The sequence below is a fragment of the Streptopelia decaocto genome (genome assembly GCF_964273445.1).
Source record: "Streptopelia decaocto genome assembly, chromosome: 6".
In the NCBI taxonomy this organism is placed as follows: domain Eukaryota; kingdom Metazoa; phylum Chordata; class Aves; order Columbiformes; family Columbidae; genus Streptopelia; species Streptopelia decaocto.
In genome coordinates, this window is record NC_138660.1 from 45,690,363 (window position 1) to 45,710,703 (window position 20,341).

Sequence of the window (20,341 nt, forward strand, 5' to 3'; positions counted from 1 at the left end):
ACAGAAATTGAGGCCTCAAGGAACTACCGTATTTGAGCAGAAACTTGTAGCTAGAATTTGAGGTTTATTTTGCCTTCTCATTTTTAATTTTATTTTGTAGGCAAATACTGAAAAGCCATCCCTAAGCAGGGCAGAACAAGCAGGGAGAAGTGCTCTGTTATCTGATATTACCAAAGGAAAAAAGCTCAAGAAGACTGTTACTAACGACAGAAGTGCTCCAATTCTAGACAGTAAGTACAATTCTGCATAGAATCATAGAATCATTTTGCTTGGAAGAGACCGTAAGGATCATGGAGTCCAACCATAAGCTAACGCTAGTACTAAACCATGTCCCTAAGAACCTCGTCTAAATGCCTTTGAAACACATCCAGGGATGGTGACTCCACCACTTCCCTGGGCAGCCTGTACTGATGCTCAACAACCCTTTCTATATGCATTAATGGTTCTACATATCTGAATGCAGAATATTATTTAAATAACATCAGACAAACTGCCATGAGAGAAGCAGGTAAAATAAAATGCCAGAAGTTGGCATACATAAAAATAAATTCTGTTCATCATGGATTAAGTCAGCTGAGAAAACAAGTACTGCTTATGAAATGCGAGTGTTAATTTGTTTGCTTACTCTCATAAAGCAGTTTATTTTCTTGTTTGCTTAATCAGAAAACTATGCAAACCCTACTTGGAGCTGTGCTGAGGATCTGCAGCAGGCCAGGCAGTCAAAACCCCTGTCAGGACTGAGAGCACAGAGAATAAAGTGGAATTTCAGACTCTAGTTTCGTGTAGGCAGTATAAAAATAAAGGCAACCCTGGCTTGTTTATGGCCCCAGTACCACCGAAAGCAAAACCTGAGCCAGGAGCTGCACCCCACCCAGGTGTCACTCTGCTGCACACAGTGTTGCTGCTCCAGGAGTGACGCAGGGGTGTTATCTTTTTGGCTGAGCCCTGTTGCTCAGCCTGCCCGGTGGTGCCCTGGCACAAGGCAGCAGCTCCACTTACCTGACAAAGTCTCCATCCAGCTGTGCTGCTGCTGTGTCTCGCTGTGCGTCTCGGCAGGTGCTGGGGAGAGGCTGGAAAAGCCTGTGTAGCACAAGTGTTGGGAAGACAGGACAGAAACAGGAGAAGGGTGAGGAACAAGAGCCTGCTACATCAGAGGAACAGCGTTTATTGCCTGGGGAGAGGAGACACTTCAGACTGCTTGGCAAATGTGATACAACTCAGTCCAGGTCTGGCCATGCAATTAAAGGCTAGGCTGTGACAGGAAGACGATGAGGAAAGAAGGAAATGCCCAGAGGAATGAGATCTAATTAAAAAAAAAAAAAAAAAAGATACTGCCCTGCAGTCAGCCAGGTACTTAGTTTTTAAACATTTGAGTATTATCTCTGAAAGCAAAGTTACATGTTCTAGTTATTGTAATAAGCTGTAGAAAAGCATTAAGAGGATTAAAGAAGGAGTAAACAGTAAGATTAAAATGATATGACCTATTATCTTGTTTACATTAATTAACAACTCATGATGAAAGACTAAACCATAGTAGCAGTATTTCCCCAGAGGTTCACACCCTGTGTGAGTCAGACCTGAACTGAGCTAACATGCTTAAGAAAAGAGAAGCATGATGTGAAACATTCTCCCATGAACATATTCTTCCTCATTTTTTTTTGTGTGGGATTATTAGAAGTGCTTTTCGTCCACAGGTTTTAATTATTTTAAAGTCAGTGAAATTTTTACCCACCCAAAATGATGGAAATTGAGATGCCAAGAAATTAAGCAATTAATCCTCAGCCATGTAGCCTGTCACCTGGGAGCTGATCTCCACAGATATACCAACCTGTGAGCCTGCTCATTTTGCAGTGATGCTCTGAATGGGGCTCTTTGCTGTATTTGTAGTTGTGGAAACACTTGCATTTTACTTTTTGCTGCTCCAGGAGTGTTGTCAGAGCAGAAATATTGACATTAGAGAGAAATGGGAGAGGAAGTGGGGTGGCTGATAAAATAATTCCTGCCTATTGGAAAATTTAGCTGCTAATGATCCTGTCACTGCATTTCTCAACCTACAGGAAAGTAATCAGAAATGAAATATTTTTTCCCACTAGGCTTTGTTTAAATAAGTAGTTATGTTGCAACATCATCAATAGTGACAAAGTTCTGTTCGTTCCCAGAAGTGATCACCAGAGACATCTCCAAGTGGAAGGTTTTCCTCCTTCCTTCCTCATTTCCCATGAAATTGCCCTGTTTCTTGGTTTGCATGTGGAGAAGTGGAGAGGAAAGGTATGAAAAAATGGGAAGCAGCTACAAAGATGCTAACAAAGACAACATGATATTCTCAGATGCTCATCCATGCTCATTTCCAAATTTTCCATAGTGGCTGTTTCTCTCCAGTCCAGAATAGGCTAAAGGAAAGTGATGGCTTAATGAAACACAGTGGCTGTGTTTATTGCACCACTTCTTTAATGGTGCAATAGGAGTGCTGATGATAGCTGTAATGATCCAGCCTGAACAACGACTTGTGTGCTTTGTATTATACAAGTGTTGCTCTAATGAAAGATGACTTTGCAGGATCAGTCTCACTTCTCTGCCTAATGTGGGGGATTTTTTTTTCCCAACAGAACCCAAAGGACCTGGTGGAGGTGGCAGCGGTGGCTTTGGAGGAGGTGGCAGTGTCAGCAGTGGTGGGTTTGGTGGTGGCGGTGGTGGCAGCTTTGGTAGTGGTGGACCGCCTGGCCTCGGAGGCCTTTTCCAAGCAGGAATGCCAAAGCTCAGATCTGCTGCGAGTCGAGATGCTGGTAAGAAAGACCTTGCAGTTCCAGTGTGAAAAAGTAAATGACATTGCTTAAAACCTTCATAGCACTGCCATAAATTACCTGCTGGGATTGAAAAAGTCTTCAAAGAGCTTAGGATCTTAGAGAAATGTAATTTTCAGCTTAAATCTTGTTTTATTCTTAATACTCCCTCACAGGGAGAAGTGAGACTTCCGCTCACCCTCCTAGTAATTGATGAAACGTAAGGATCTCAGCAGTGTTGAGATGCTGCCTGCAAAGTACAGTCAGGCAGAGTGGGTCCTGCCTTAGTTGAGGGCATGCAGGATCGGAGGGAGCATAAGAGGATTCCAGGTCAGTTCTCCCTTTTGCACCAGGAAAAAGGATCTACTTTCCAAATGGAAAGTACATCTGCGTCAGCAGCATGATTTACCACTTAGGGAGTGCGTGAGGCATCCCAGCTGGCTGGTACGCACACTGCAGCTGGAGGCTTCTCTGGGGCATGCACTCTGTTCATCTGGCTGGCAAAACAGCTGCCCAAAGCCTTTTGAAACACAGGAGACCTGGGGCCACCGAGTTTTGTAAGGTTAAGGAAGTAGGATTTTACACTTGCTGAAGGAGGACTGGCCAAGAGGGGTTGCAGGGTGTTACAAACCTTACATATTTTATAGACTAATGTAATTTTTCAGCACATGTGTACAAAACAGTCTGTTGGAGCTGTTATTTTCTATTGTGTCATGGTCTATTTTGGGAACTTGTATTAGTACAAAAGTTCCTGGCATCACAGAGTGGTGCTGCTTCAACTGTAAGGCTGGCTTGCCTTCTTCCTGACAGGCCCAAGGACATCCTTAGATATCAGTTACTAGAAAGGGCTGAGAAGAGCCTTTTATAGGACTGTTGTTGTTAAATATTATGTAAAAGCTAAGATTTCTTTGCTTTCGGGTTGGTGGTCTCAAATAATTGTTCTTCATTTCTTCCCTTTCCGTGCTATTGCTTGGTAGGCGAGGACTGCATCAGTGGTGACACTTCGTTGTCGCTTTGGTTTCTCCCCAGTGGTCCCTCGTAAGCACGGTCAGGTTGTCACCTGGCACTCTGGCGCGGTTCCGCAGGGCTACCAGAACTGCCGATAACTGCTGGCTGGGTGCCAAGCCCTGTGTGCCCGCGCCGGCGCTGACCCCCGCAGCCTTTGCAGTGCCTTAGGTCGCGACCCGTTCGGAATGCGCTGGGCGAAGCCCCCGCCCGCCGGAGGCTGATGCCCGCTCCTGTGTCCGCAGATGCCGGCGGAGCCCGCCCGCCTGCCCTGCCGCCCGGAGGACGCTCCGCAGCCGCCAAGCCCTTCTCTCCGCCGAGCGGCCCGCCGCGCTTCCCGGGGCCGCCCTCGGGGCCGCGGAACTCCGCTCCCGAGCCGCAGAGGAGCCGCCTGCCACCGCCGAGGCCCGACGTCGGCTCCAAACCCGAGCCCGTGCCGCCCCCGGTGCCCAGCACCCCCCGGCCCATCGCCTCCAGCCTGTACAACAGGGGGTCGCCGCCGGTGCCAGGCGTGAGCCGGCAGCCCAGCCTGGGGCCCTCGCCCCCGCCGTTCCCGGGCAGCCGGAGCGCGGGCCCGGCGGGGTCCCTCCGGCAGCCCGGTCCCAGCGCGGCGTCCCCCTTCTCCGGCCGGCCGCCGCTGCCGCCCACGCCGGGCCGGCCGGGGGAGGACAAGCCACCGCCCCCGCCGCCCCCCGCTGGGCACAGGCCCCCCGCCGCCCGGGAGGCGGCTCTGCCCCCGCCGCCGCCGCAGAACAGCAAGCCACCCGTGCCCGCCGCCCCCCGGCCGGCCCTGGGCACCCCGGCGCCCCCGCCGCCCCCCAGCCGGCCCGGACCGCCCCCCGTCCCGCCCGTCCCCGGCGCCACCGACGAGATGCCGCGGCTGCCCCAGAGGAACATCTCGCTGGGCTCCTCCTCGGCGGCCGGCGGCGGGGGCGGCCGTTCCGGACCCCTGCCCCCCCCGCCCAGCGAGAGGCCCCCGCCGCCCGTCAGAGACCCCCCCAGCCGATCAGGTAGGGAGCTGGGGCGGCGCTGGAAGCAGGGGGGGAACGGGGAGCTGAGGGTCCCGAGTTTGGTGGAGATTGAACACAGTGGGATAAAGTGATGATTTTTGTGGAAATGCTAAATTTTCATTTCACCAAACGTTGGCTGTGCCACTTGGAGGGTAACCCAGAATCTTCAGCCCTGCTGCCCTGATATGGCCCTGCAGGTGCTTCACCCATCGTGACCCAGAAGGAGCAACATCCAATGGCTTTGGCTGGGGTGTTGCATTTTTGCCATGTGCATTGCACAGGAGTGCTGGAGGAGCAGGATGCGGTGTGGGGCTGTGCCTTCCCTGCCAGCCTGCTGCCATGCACGCATCTGCTTTGCATTGCTGACAAACCATGCTCTTAGGCACAAGGGATTCGGCAGTTGGAAATGAGCATTTATGAGCATCACAGTGGCTTAAGGAGAGTCACTGTGCGTCACAAGCCTGCTCACATGTACTTTTGCAGATCTTGTCAACTTTCATTACAAGTACTGTAATTAAAACACGGGGGTTTCCCTATTACGGTCTTTGATGCAAAGAAGCTGTTTTTTTCTAGCTTCTGACAGGTGACAGCATTTGCCTTCCTGAGTCAACCAGCGTGAGTTAATGGTAGCAATCTCATGAATGGAGGTTTGCAGAACCCATGTTGGGAGGCAGAAGCACTTAGAGCCAAATACAAATTATTTTAATAAAAGACCTAGCTAACAGTTGTTAAATATAACGGTAGTTGTTACAGCATGACTAACTCTTGTTACTTAACCATATGCAGATTTCGAACGAGATTGAAAACAAAATTGTTATTTCATAATATACTTTGTCCTCTGTGACAGCTATTGTTTGTAACCTTTAGAATTGCACATCATAACAAAACTCTCTTAATACCTGATGGTTCTCCCTTTGGAGGTGAGAGAAGTTAAGCACAGACAGCCAGGTCCTGTAATGTCAGGAAGGGGGAAGCATTTCACAGAAGGCAATTCTGGAAAGCTCCATAGAGTTGCCTTTCATTTCATCCTTTGGAATAACGATCTGGAATCATCTAAAACCTGTCTAGTCCGGACAACAGAGATTAATGTCCTGGGAGCTCCCACAGGCTACAGCCGTCTGTGTTGCTTCCCAGCTCCTTGAACCAGCTTGGATCCCCTATAGCCCAGCACCTGCAGCAGCCTGCAGCTACAGAAAATACTGGCCCCAAAACCATGCTTTGTGGAGCTGGTTGCCAGTCCAAAGGATGGCATGATGCTAGTGCAGCCTGCAGTAAATGAATCAGAGAAACGTCACATTTGACTGAGAGCATGGATCAAAGTTGCAGAGAGTGTCTGCAATTATTCAGATGCTTCCAAGAGCTTCTTCCATTATGGCCTCTGCTTCCATTGGTGCTCTCCTGGTTGGCTTTTTTCTGAGGCAGATGATTTTAGCAAATCTGCACCACCTTTCTGCTGGCTTAATAAGTAGAAGGATGTTGTAGCAATAATTATAAACATAAGTACTCCTATTCTGCTGCAATTTAACATGGGCGATGGGGTTTAGGTAGATTTAGGGTGTGCAAAACTGTTCTGAAAGTTACTAAATGCTTCTCATTCTTAGAAACCATTCCCTGAAGGCAAGCTTTAGTAATCTGTAAAAAAAAAAAAAAAAAAAAGAAGGGGGAGGGAAAAAAAAGAAAAATATCCACAAAGTACAGCATGTTTCTTGAAGCACGTTTCACTGCTTCTTGCTGGAGAGACAAAATCTGCTGCTCTCTTTTTCAAAATGCACTTCTGTAGCCAGATTTCATCAGGACAAGGAAGCATTTCATTAGAATGAATGTAATTGTCAGTTGCCCAACCATGCCAAACAGGGGTAGTGAGACCTTTAAACACACATAGCCCTCCACACCCTCTGTTTTCATCTCTTTATGTCCTAAAGAGAAGTGCCCTTCCCCTGCCCTCAGGACAGCCCCACTCCCGTGTTACGTGGATTGTGCTTTCGTATTTGACCTGTCATGTCACCACACCAGTTACTCAGATACACAGAGTCTGGAAATGCCAGTCTATGTGTGAGGTCTGTTTCTAGTTCAGTGGGAGGTGGATATGCTCCAAGCCACCAAAAACCTGGCACACAGCAGCACATATGTTGATAAATGAGTGAACCAATGCTGTGCTGCTTAACACTGCTGCTCCTGGGCTGAATTCCCCTGTGTGCCACCTGGCTGTGACACCTGGAGGGGACCACCCCTGCAGACAAAGAGCCTCTGAGGGTAGCACAGCTCTCCTGCTACATGTCCTCTTGCCTTGTGAAAGTACATGGAAAGGAAATGGGCTATGGTTTGCATCTCCACAGTACCCTGAATTCCAGATGTAACTTCTTCTCATTGTGGCAAATGTAGCTTAGAGGAGTTTAAAAGTGGCTTCAAGGACCAGCACTTCTACAGAGGCTTCTGTAGCTGAGGGACAAGAAAATATGAGCACTGAGGTGTATTTATGTTTAGATATATCCTGCTTCCCTGATCTGTACTCTTCAAATTGGCACCAACTCCCTACAGAGTTCTGGAGAGCAGGGAAGTGGATGCTGAGGGTGATGCTTCCTTGGGGCTAAGGGTCCCAGAGCAGCCCACCCTCTCCAGTTTGTTAGAGGGGGCTGTGGGAAGTAGGCAGCCTCTTACCACCAGCAAATAACCTCTGGTGCAAACAGTGTTTTTGTGCTTGCCTCTTGTCTTGCTCCAGGCCCCCTCCCACCGCCCCCTCCCGTGAGCAGGAACGGCAGCATTTCCAGGGCTTTGCCTGCTGCTCCCCAGCTGCCCTCCCGGGCAGGGCTGGACAGCCAGAGAGGTGGACCCCGACCGCCGCTTCCTCCCGACCGACCGGGCTCGGCAGCACCGCCGCCACCACCGCCGCCATCATCAGCTGTCAGAAATGGCTTCCAGGACCCAGGTGATGGTAAGCTATCTTCCTAGTTGTTTGCCTTGGATAGAGACTGTCTAGCAGCTTTTGGCCTAGAGGCTTTGTTTCTAATGCATAGCTTTGATTTCTGACCAACAGGGGTATCATTCGGGTCTCAACCCTGCCAAGTAAGAGTAAATATGCCATATGTAGAGCAGAACTGCAAAGCTGTCCATACAATCTCCAAAATAACCCTTTGAAAAATAGCCTGAAAAAAAAGAAATTTATTCACTGTGCTTTGCTTTGCTGCAATACAGAAATATGGCCCAACAGGATTGTTCTGACTCTAATATGAATTCAAACCATAGCTACACCAAGACTCTTTGGAAGTGAAAACAAGTTAGATGATGACTCAAAAGCTGAAAGCTGAAAAACAGATGAGGGAAGAGATTGTCAGAATGCTGTTGAAAATGTCAAGAATCTCTCTATTTGCTAGTGTTTATTGAAAAGGAGAGGTACAAGATTGCTGTGTTGTAAAGATTCACTGTGCTTTTCTTTTTAGTTGTTTTCTGTTTGCAAAGGACAGATAAATCTTTCAGCTAGTTATGGGAAATCAAAGTTGGTATTTTTGACATCTGTAAGTTTAGAAGAAGCAAGCAGAAAATAAAACTGTAATTCATGCTTTTCAAGCATCTTCACATGTCAGGTAAGGCAGGTGGGTCACAAACACAATTTCTTCATGCACATGCCATTTGCAGGGTTCAGTACCTGCAGCTCCTTTCCACACTGGTTTCTAATTGCAGCTGTTGGGAGTAAACATAGAAAAACTGGATGCCAGTAAATAACCACATGTACAAGTGCTGGGCAAAACTTACTTAGCTGTTCATTACATTATGCAACAAAATATAGCAATATCGCAAGAAAGTTATGGTTGCAAAGTCCTGAAGCAACCAAGTGAAGAAATGAAAAAGTCTAAGATAGCCCACGCTTTTTTCCTTGTACTTCCAAATTCAAGTGCAGTGCGGAGCTCTGTAAACATTTCCTAGTATTTCAGTGAAGAAACTGATCAGCTTGCTGTGTTCTTCAGAATTCTGTACACTCATTAAATACATCAATAGGGTCCCTCTAGTCTCAAGAGATGTAGTGTCGACTGGTGTATTTCTCTGGTTTTGACACTAGTTGCATACAAGTTTCTCTGTCATCATAAATTTTATTGTAATAGCCCCAAATTTTCTTGTGTAAAAATTAAGAAAGAAAAAACACCACTTATAAGTCACTGTGCTTTAAATTATGCTTTTGAGCTCTGTATGTCAACAAAGTATGAATGTCAGAAAATTCTATACCCAGGAACAAAGTACTGTTGGGAAGTAGGAGATACTATACATTTCCAGTATCGAGTATATATGTATGTGTGTGTGGATAAAAAAGCAGATCTGTTACGGAAGAGAACATAGCACTTATTTCAGAATTATGGCAATTTTCCTATTGGTGATTTTGCATTAAATTGGCAAGTGATCGGTTGAAGTTAGTGAGAATTTTCATTCTCAGACTGACCTAAAGCATCTTCTTTCCTGACTTCGCAGTAGGCTGCTGGTTCAGTACTCAGCTATGTAAGCATTTTGCAATATAAAATGTGTTAAACATGATGTTAATGTCAATTGATTTTCCTGAAGCTGTGTCACAAAACTAATGAGTGAATTGCGTGGGGTTTTTTTCAGATGAATGGGAAAGCAGATTTTCTTTTCATCCTATATCTGATTTACCACCTCCAGAGCCATATGTACCCGTGAACAGAAGTTATCCCAGTAAACTAGCAAGAAATGAAAGTAGAGGTAAGTTTGTTTCACCTCTGCTGTTGGAATTTCAGCTATCATCCTAAAAACAGTGGGGATGGGGAAGAGACTGAATACTGAGGTTTCAGAACTTCTGAGACTAACAGCCTGGTCACCCTTACCTACCACACAGCAAAAGCTAAATGTAGCTTTGCAGGCACAAGCCCTCTTAAACTTGCGTTTGAGGGGGAAATTGTTTGCTTTTTAAGTTGGAACATGTATTGTAAGAGACCACCTCTGCCAGTATAGTCAGCCCCCTTCTGCTACAGGCAGTCAGAACCACAAAATCTCCTGGGACTTCCTCCTCGTTTCCCATCTAAATTCGTGCTCAACTCATTTATTTTTGTGCCAACTTCATCCTAGAGTTTAGTTATCCTCCCTCCTTGGTTTGTTAAACCCCTAATATTTTTTAACGACAACAGTCATATCCTCCTCTCAGCTTTTGTTTCGCTGGGCTGCTTAAATCAGGATGTGCTACAGTCTGCTTCCAAGCCATGTTCTCTGATCCTCAGGGTTGCTTCTGTATACATTTCAGTTTGATTTTTTCTTTTCCAGTGTTACATACTGTTCCAGTTCAGGTCTCAACCACGTCTTCTACAGCAGGATAAACGTTTCCTGTCTTCATTAGTGGTATTTTGCCTGATACACCCAAGGATCAATTTACTTCTTTCACAATCAGTGACATCGGTAGCTCATAGTTATCCTGTAATCATCTGTACACTCAGATGTTTCCCCTCCCTCTCCTGTTTCCAAATGATGAGGTTTTGGTTTGGAGCAGAAATTCCTGTTAGTCTCTGACCCTTCATTTGCCCTGTTAGCTTTCACCCCATTCAGATTACTCCACAAAGAAAGACAAAGTATTTTTTTTTATATTTCATTTAATGAGTTTGCAATGAAAATATTCCTATGGGGGAAAACATTAAGAGCTCTGAAATGGTGCTGCATTTAGAGCTTTCCATTTTCACTGAAATTTGCAGGTGTTGCAGGTAGCACCGAGAAGGTATGTGTTTGCATAAAATAGTAAGGCTTACAAGAACTATCAATTTGTTTTGAGAAAGGGACAAAAGACTAAAATGCATATGCTTTCCAGACATTTGGGAATAGAGTTAGTTTAAAACTTTCTTTTACACCGTTTGAAGTTCTGATGTTTAATAAACTCAAAACTCTACAAAGATTTTGTTTTTGTAAAATGGTTTTGTAAAATGAGTAGATCTTCACCAGTTACTGAGTTAATGTCTTGGATGTAAAGTCCAACTTCAAAAGAAACTAGGGGGAGTAACACAAAAAACTTTCTTTCTCTTTTAGGTGGCTCTGGACGAAAAGAAAGAGGTGCCCCCCCGCTTCCACCTATACCAAGGTGAAATGGGTTCTGGCCCATCTTTGGGCGACATCTGTTTTCAAGTTTCCTTCAAGTCGGCTCTTCTGCCCACATCATTGGAAAGTTGTCTGTTTTGCTTTATTTCCACTTTTGGCTTGTCAGCTGGAACAAACTTCAGTCTCTATTACAGAAGTAATAGATGCAGCTTATGAACTGTAGTTGCTCACAGCTATAAATTTTATTTGCTTGTACCACAGGCTGTCATAAAAGGCATTTTGTGGACCATACGCAACATACATGCATCACGCTTACCGTGTCCAGCCCTGTGCCCTTTGAGAGCTCCACAGAGTTGTGGCTTTTAATTTAATGAGAGCTGGAACAAAGCTGTTTCATTCACTCTGGGTACAGTAGCTGTATTATTTGAATGATAAAGTACAATCTATTTTCTGTTTAAAAAACAGTTTGTGGGGAAAACCATGTAGCCAAGAGTCCCCTAGATCCTTCTTTGCATGCCTGACTTGGCCCATCTGCTTCTGCAGGCCATAGGCCTACTATATGGTGACCAAGAGTTCATCCTGAACCTTTTCACTTCAGCTTAGCCAAGCAACTCTTATTTCAAACAAGAGCTTGTACATCCTGCCTTGAGGACAAAGTGTGTCTGGCCTTGATTTTATCTGGAGAGAGTCTTCCAAAGAAAAGCACAAGTGAAGAATTCAGCAGCATAAAAATATATATGTTTTTAATCCCTCTTTCCTGCTTTTTAATAATATTATGCTTTAGTTCACCTGATTCTTTCCTACTCTGATGTGGACCAACCCACAGTCATCCATGTCCTGGATTATTGTAATGCACTCTACCTGAAACTACAATTGAAGAGGCCCCAGAAAGCAGTCTTGGTGCAAAAGCAGCAATTATTTGTAGTTGCAGGCTCCTTCTGTAAAGCATTGCTAACACCAGTGCTCCACAGACTGCCTTCCAGTTGTTTCTTTGGTACAATTAAATGATGGGGCTTGACTTAAAAAGCTTCCTGGGGCTTAGGTCACAAGTCTCAGAGAGGTTGTATTTGACTTGCATTACAGTAGAGCAGCTGAGGTAAAAAATGTGCATAAGTGAAAGCCCTTTGATGTAGGGAAGGAGGTTTGGGGCTTGTGCATTCAAGTGAAAGCATCAGCTCCAAAATTTGCTGTCTGCACTGGTTCAAGAGAAATGGGAAGATCTGGCCTTCTGAGTTTACCATGAAGCCTCTCCTTTCAACCTCTGCTGAAAGGGGTCTCCACGGAGAGCTGCAGGCTGCAGGCTTACGTTAACAGAAGAGAGAGTAAAGTGTTCTCACATTGCGACAACTGGTTAATATGTTTAATGGCTTTTGAATTTTGTATACGAGAAAAGAGTTTATTGTATGAGTGCATTTTACAAATGCAACTAAACATATAAAATGCCTTTGGAAATTAGAGCAAGATTATAATTCTGGATTTGAAATATTGCTGAATGATAGGTCTTTGTTAACTGGGCTTCTGAAGATTAGTTCTGAAGAATTTCTCCACTGTCTCCTCAACAGTTTCTGTTTCTTCAGTGTACTCCTTGGATTGTTACCAAGCCTGTAGCAGCAGCCATGCTTAGTAGTCATGTAGGTTAAGAAAATGTTTCTCTAGCATGGGAGACATGATCCTGAGTACACTGTGCAGCTAGAATGAGGTCAGTCCTTGAAAATCCAGGGAGTTTAGCCGAAGAGAGTCTGGACCCCACTGGAGTGTCTGTGTTCTGGCAGGGGGTGTGGAGGGGCAGATCCCCGTTCTGCCCCACAGCCTGGGCAGTCGCCATGAAGAGGATGACACAGAGTTGGATTTGGATTTGGCCTGATCAAATTCAGTATAGCCTTTTCAGTGTTTGTTTACAAATTCGTGTTAGCTGTGATAGCATTTGATTATGTACCTGTTTTTTTTACATTTTTCTATCTAATGAACTATTTTAAGTTACTATTTATGGTCTTGAACTTGCAATTAAATGCGCAGGCGCAGGGATGTATCTACATCTAATTGCAGGATCGTGGCTGTAAGAGTTTCTTAAACAGATACTAGTGGGACCTCCATGTGACAGGTGCACCTTGGGATCAAACATAGCAATACTGAATTTGTGTATGTATTTTATGGATGTCATGTCAACATATGCACTATACAAAGTGCCTGTCTCTTTGGGATATTATGTGAATAGAAGTCCAAATAAGATTTTTAGGATAATAACTTAAGGGATAAATTATTGTATTCGTGTTATTCAACTGAAGCACTTATAACTTTCTAAGGAACAACATTTTGAGTTTAAGAATACAATATTTCAGTACCTTGACCAGCCAAATCCTTATTAATACCCAAATAGCTACACAGCCAAAAAAAAAAAAACCCTCCAGAAATGATACCTTTCTTGTAACTTACCTGCTTCCAGCATGACTGTTTTACTTTGACTAAGTCAATGAAAATGCTGCACACTGTTCTGCCATCTCCCAGCGTCATTCAAAATATCCTATACTTGATCTTTTGAGCAAGGTTTTCTGACTAGAAATTCTGGACCACTACCAAAGACTTGACAAACGGGCCTCAATCTCACTTTATAATTTGTTTTGTAAAAGGGCCTCAGTCAACAAGCCAAGAAACCTGAGCTGCTTGGGTTTTAGCACTTCTTTGTACTATAGAAACTTCTTCAGAATGGATGTTTTGCATATGTTTAAAATAGCTGAACAATGCAGAAAGAGATATTTTTTTCACCTAACAACAACTTTACTGTTTATATTTTTTGCTGTAAAAGTCCCTAAATACATTCCAGAACAACGCAGCATTTTGTCATTCAATATATTGCTTCATATATCAGTAGCTAATGACAATATGATCAGTATTGAAGTATTTATTTCACTATGAAGTGTTAAAAAGAATGCAAGACATACTGAATCAGTGGTGCCTTATGACTTTTTCAGTCAACTTTTCTGTCTCTCACTAGAAAAATTAATAGGTGTTGCTCTTCCGAGCCCTAACGCAGACAGTGCCGACAGTAGCGTCACGCAGCGTTCGAGCCAAGTCCTGCTGCTGCGGTGCGCTCACTCTGCCAACCTCGTGTTGAGCTCAGTGTATGCAGAGATGATGGGATCGGTCTGCAGGTGAGATGTAGGTGGGCACTGGTTAACCTCTGTGTTAGTTGTTGGTATTGCTCTGGCAATTCAAGCCTTTCCCAAACCAGTGTCTCACGCTGCTGTCCATACAGCACAGCTGCCTTCAGTGTGGTTGCATATGTTATTAGAGGACTACATTTGATTTACTGCTTGCATATAAGATCTAGTGGGTTTGTTTCAATGGCATTGTATTATAAACCTTCACACCTCAAACTATCTTTTTATCTCATCACTAAGACTCACATTACATGACAACGGCCATGGATGTTCATTTTTTGTTAATTCAAGTCAGTAAATAAAATGGGAATAACTTTTGTACCATGTTACAATAATTTCTACTCAATAATTTTGGAGAAAAAGCACATGTTATGTCTGTTATGACTTTCTGCGCCAGCCATTGGGAGAAGAGGTCACAGTGTTTAATGTTCAGAATAGTTTAAGGAAATGCAGCTTGTGATTCAGGAAGCATGTATTTCTGTAAATGAACTACTTCTTAAATAAGGTCACAAAGTTCTTGCTTAGAAGCCAGCATTTCCAACATTAAAATGATTGTAAGAACAACATTTTTTTTCCTTCAAGACTGAGCTATTAAAGAAGATCCTTACATTGTTGCTTAAAAAGCTGGACAGTAGTTTCTCCTTGCAGCAACAACTGTTTACATGTCACCTGTAGAAGCAGGTCTCTGTTGGAGCAGAGGATGAGGGGACTAAATTGCTATAGTCCTTCACATATATTGCAACATAACAATTTTCTGTGTAAATGTATGCAAATAGAAAGGGCACTTTTTGCCTTGGAAGCAAAGAATATAATTGAATGATCAAACTGGGATTATTTTAAGCAGAATGTCAAATGTCAAGAGACCTAGAGAGGGTCCCTCAGCCACAGGACACTGGAAAGGAGAAGATCACTCATTCAATTGGCTAAATGTTGCAATCAGTACTAGAGTACAAATCACGATATAAAATGTACATGTGCGTAATGCCACATCACAACAGCGTGAACACCGTTGTCTCACAGGCAGGTGCGAAGAACCTGTTATGGCGGTACATTGACTCTCTGTAACTTATATCGTATGAACTTTAATCTTCCAAACTGTATTTACCAGAAAATAAGGAGAATCTCTTACCTAAGATACCTGGTAGCACATAAAGTGTAGCTCATTCATGGATTGGTTCTTTGTGTACACGGGAAGAAAATGGGGATCTCGTAGCCTGCAACGTGGACGAGTCTGTTCCATTCAGTTGAAAGGTAAACCTGAAGTGCTGGCGAAAGGGCTGTTGGCGTTACCCAGCAGAAGCAGGGCACGTGTAAATGTTCTCAGTGAGTATGCAGCAGGTAGGTAGACAGACTAAAAGAAAAAAATGGAAAGTGCATGTCTTAAAAAAGGGAGTAACCCTTCAGAACGTTGCCATTTTGAAATACAGTTTGTCTGTGATAAATGTTTTAATGCAAACTAATACATGCAAACGAAGACCTCTAAATTGGGACTTCCAAAGCCACACAAGACAATGGAAGAGAGAGAAACGTAGGCCAAGCAGAAAGTAACATGTTTTTATCAGATGCTTAAAGTTTGAGCTTTTTATAAAATATTAATCTAGTTCTGTGAATATTTTTCTGCTTAACATTTATTTTGTAAGTGATTTTGTTCTCCTTATTTTTTCTGTCCTATGCCAAATAAATTTTACTTTTATTTAACTGGTGGTGCAGACTGTTACCTTGAGAACAATCAGGATTGTTTCCATGACAGAAGCACATGTCAGCATTAGCAGGAGCTGAGGGTTAGCCTGGCGGGGGCTGGGGCAGGTTCTCCGCCCCTCCTGCGTGCCATTGTGCAGCAGCGCAGCGATAACGCTCAGAGGACTTTGAGCCTCCGTACAGTGAGGATTAGACAGCTGCAGATAAGGAGAAATAATTTGTTTGGTTTACGATAAAGAATATTTGAAAGTCTGTGGTCGGCGATGCTGTACTTGTAGGTGGCTGCTGTGTGAGCTGTGGGCACTGGCTCTGGGCAATGCAAGCTGGGTGCTTGGTGTGGGGAGATGACATGAAAAATCCCTCTACTTAAGCCCAGATTTTTGTGCGTCTTGTCCCCACTGACTAGGCAGACAGCTTCCAGAGAATATCAGACAAATTAAACCATCCTTATGACTTCGGAGCCCTGTTCTTGGATCTTGGATGTGAACCTTTTCAGATAATTTGGACCAAGTTTATCACAGAAAGGCCCTTTGATAAAAGTCCAAAGGAGGCTCAAATTCAGGCTGCACTTCCAGCGTCTCTTCAGAAATTACAAAGGGCATTTAAAACCCTGAGTTAAAAAGCTCTATGCTGTAACTCATCTGTCTTTAAAAGCCTTAAGCAGCAGGTTTACTCTTGTACAGATGGTGGATCCTTTGACATCTATAGGGACTACTTGTCAATACTTTCATTTTACAGACTGGGACAGAGACCTCAACTTCCTTACAAGGCCACAGACGCCCACAGCTCAGATGTAGCCCAGAAGCGCACTGGTCCCAGTGCCTGGGCTATACAAACAGAACAGCTGTGACGGAGGGTGGAGGCTGTAAAGGAGCTGGCTCAGCAGGCTGAGGGACCTTTGTTTGCAGATCTCAATGCCAGTAGCCTTGAATGAGGAATCGAAGGTATCGACCTAAGGGATCAGCTACCAGGACTCTCTATCTCATGTTTTACCACAGGAGACATGTTTTTTTCTGGTTTTCAATAAATTAAATGACTTGATTGACTTCGGGAAGAGGGAACTGAACCGAGCGTGCTGTGACCTAGTCATAACCACAACATAGTCCTTCCTCCATTTGACTCAGAAATGCTGTTGCTTTAAAATAAACCCACAGACTACAATGTACAACAGTTCTGACTGTTCCGTGCAGTTGCAGGAAGGTTCACGTGTTGCACGCACAAAAACATCCAACTCCTTTGATCATGGTTCAACAATTTCCAATGACCTTCCTGCCTTGTGTGCACAGGCTGCTCCCGTCTGCCCTCTCACCCAGCCTGACTCTATTTCACATTGAAAATAGTAGATTGGTCCTGGCCTGTTGTTGCTTTGGGGGCTAAATATCGGCCCATATGTCCTTGTACAAAAAATCATGTATTATTTAGGGTAACTAACAAAATAGATAAGAGCCTTCAGGATTTGTTTTTCCCAAGCTAACAGTAAGTATGATGAGCAATTCTTAACAGCTGTTTCTGCTATCTTATAGCTCTCTGAAAATTACCCAAATATGTAACATGATGTAAGCTTGCTTCCAAGTTTCATTTTCTGTTATACTTGTAGAGGTCCTATATGTTTTCTTTTATACAAAATTAAACTGTAAGATTTACACTTTTAAAAGAGCTCATAATTTTCATTTGTTGAGTAGGACTCTCTGTAATCCTAAAAAGTTCATACTTACTCTTCCAAGTTGTGAGGGTCTGGTGCATACAGTGGCATGCCAACTCTAAAATCAAATAAATGTTATTTCATAAGCAAAAATGTTTCCATAACATTAACTTCTACCTACAAACAGAGCTGTGCCTGGGCTCCACTCCCCCTTTCAAATATATGACAATAACAATTTTGCAGAGCACATGAGGGCCTCGGTAACCTGTTCTGTACCCTGCTGGTTGTTGTGACTTTGGTGTGTCTGTGCTCCTTGGTGTACGTGTGTTTACACAAACACAGACTGCTAATCAAAAGCCTTGGTGAAGCATAGAAGTAAACAGAATGGCACTTCATCTCCACTCTGCAGATATTGCAGCAGTGCTGAAGTAAGAATAGTTTCTTCTACCAGTGTGAGCTACTAAAAGCCTCCAAACACACAGATTACATCCACTGGCTAATCTGTAGGTGTTATAAAAACAATTCTGAGCAGAATGATTGTTTCATGTTGCAGGGTGATGCAGTCAACTTCATCAAGAATAACTTGCCTTTTCTGTAACTCTTGAAGGCATTCCTCTAAAAATGTGTCAGTGCTGCTCTAAGTCTCAGAAGATGCTCATCTGGTGATTCCCTCCAATTGCCTCCCTTGTGCCTGGCAAATCTCCTAATACGGGCTTCACTAGTCCAGCCATTTGCATCCTAGCAATGTAAGTGCACTCTGCTTGTGTATCAGACCTGTGGTGAGCAGCTCTGCTCTCACTTCCTAAAATGAGGCTAAGCTGCTTGTTGTTTATCTTACAGCCCCTAAAAGCTGTGAGGTGGCAGCTTAATGGAAAAGAAAATGTCTCAGTTGTGTTAAACTTCCAGTTTAAATGGTCACAACTCTCTGGGAAAGATGGTGTGATGGATTCGTTCCATAATGGATGGAAAAATACACCTGGATTTTTCAATTGTTAAATCAAAAAAAAAAAAAAAAAAGGTACTAGTTTATTCTGTTCTCTCACAGCTGATGGAAACAGATATTTAAACATTTAAAAATTTGATACCTAAGCATCTTTATTTCAACAGAATTGGGACACAGAAATGATCTGGCACACTTTTGTTACTTGCTGCATTGGCAATGAGGCTCTTAACCTGTCTACAAATTTCAACAGCTGCCCAGGTACATAAATAAACCCGAGGAAAGGATAACTGACACAAAAATACTTTGATTAAAACACAGAGAATAAATTGAGTGGCTGCTGCTAACACTACTTGTATTCAATGTTAATCTCTTTATTGAATAAAAATAGCAGATCAGATAATCACTTCTTCAGTCTCAAAACACATGTTTATGGCTTAAGATATATGGCTTCTGCAGAAGCTACATTCAAATTGTAAAACAGAACTCTAACATGAATGCTATCTATGCGATAGTGCCAAGCTTCTACTCCACTACAATAGGGCACTTTTTCATTTTCGTAATATTTTCTCCCTGCTTTTACCATTCTTTTTTTCTTCCTCAAATAAGTTATTTCTTCAAGAATGCTGGAGTTTAGCCTATAAAAATACCTTTGTCATTTTGAACATGAAATTGTGCTTTTTATATATTTTTTTGCTAGAATACAGCAGAAATCTCTGCCTAAGCACCTCTGAGGTAAAGGCGGGCAGAGGGGCTGAGGACAAAGGGGCTGTCGTTGCTGTTCATCTTCCTCTCACCAAAACAGGAACTGCTGATCCCTCCCTGCAGCCAGGGCAGGGCTTCATCACTGTGCAATTCCCTTTTCAAAACCATCCCCTGCCCAAAGAGGAACACTTCGGCTACCTTTGGCATTTACCTGTGTGCACAATTGTTTGGCTCCAAGCTTGTGTGAACACAATACCTGATTTCCTTCTGAAAACGTTTTTGTGTTCATGCCAGGATGGGTGTTTAGGTAGTTCTTTATCTCACATCCTACCCGACTTGAAGTAAGCATGTGAAATGAGTCTATCCTGTCCTACATTCTGGCAGAATTTTTAGTAAATTCAGAGCTGGGGCGAGCCCTCGTGTGCCCCGTCGAGCAGCGGGCACAGGGAAGCGTGGCTGAAGGCTGAGCCCCCCCAAGCCCTGAGAGCACAAGGTGGCCGAAGCACTTGGAGCACTTGTGAAGAGAACAATGTAAAGGCTACAGGTGAGAGTCTAGCCTTAAAACCCAGCCCCTGTCATGTGTGTGTTGATACTGGAACCAGCGTACCTTGTATATAATGTCCCTTGCACTGCTTGTCAGAGACTGTTGGTTCTTTCTGTGCTGCCCTTGCTGCAGACTGCTGAAATTCTTCTGTTCAGGCTTTTGTTTTTCCTCCCTATTTAAAACAGAAACTTTCACTTCTTCTATTTGGCCAGTAGCATGGGTTACTTACAAAACATGGGGACCTTTGTTTGCAAATATACAGATATCCTGTTCATTTCCTCTATAGTTTATTCTTCTCAACTGTATCTGCAGGACTGCTGCTGCTCTTCCATCCAAATGGCTGACAACTGTGGGGTTGGTGTGTTTGCTCCAGATTATTGCTGATTTTAAACAAAAATCCTGCTGTGTGCTTTCAGAGAATTACCACAAGCCCTCTATGTCAGGAGCTTCATTCTTCTCCCTCAGACACAAACTGGTCACTTGTGTAACAGGTAAGGAGACTACACATCCATTTTTAGCTGTGAACGTTTCTAATGTAAGTCCAAGCAGAAGCATGCATCATAAAATGAGAAAGCTTGTGTGTTTGTATTTGTTTTCAACTAAGCAGGTGTGAGAACAGGTGCGATGCACCTCCAAGCTAGGAATTCCTGCTTGTGCTGCGAAATACTCTGCCTCTGATGCAAGAATCATAGAATCATTTTTTGTTGGAAGAAACCCTCAAGCGGGTCTCTTTTTCCAAGAGAAGCTTTGTATCCTGTAAGTTACCTAAACTTTTAATTCTAAGCAATCAGAGTCTCAATACATTATGGAAGAGCATGTTAGATGGTCAATTAACAGC

General features: G+C 43.8%; 1 protein-coding gene across 5 annotated transcripts in view; it reads left to right on the forward strand.

The window, feature by feature from the left end:
- The window catches only part of WIPF1 (WAS/WASL interacting protein family member 1), a 57,297-nt gene extending 41,625 nt beyond the window's left edge, over nucleotides 1-15,672 (forward strand). For all 5 annotated transcript variants that reach the window (XM_082056793.1, XM_082056796.1, XM_082056792.1 and 2 more), the window contains 6 exons: nucleotides 101-230; nucleotides 2,607-2,783; nucleotides 4,031-4,795; nucleotides 7,515-7,727; nucleotides 9,389-9,502; nucleotides 10,808-15,672. In XM_082056793.1, the coding sequence (XP_081912919.1) occupies nucleotides 101-230; nucleotides 2,607-2,783; nucleotides 4,031-4,795; nucleotides 7,515-7,727; nucleotides 9,389-9,502; nucleotides 10,808-10,863 (1,455 nt within the window). In that variant the 3' untranslated portion in view covers nucleotides 10,864-15,672. The remainder of the gene's footprint in view (nucleotides 1-100; nucleotides 231-2,606; nucleotides 2,784-4,030; nucleotides 4,796-7,514; nucleotides 7,728-9,388; nucleotides 9,503-10,807) is intronic.
- Nucleotides 15,673-20,341: the final 4,669 nt, after the last annotated feature.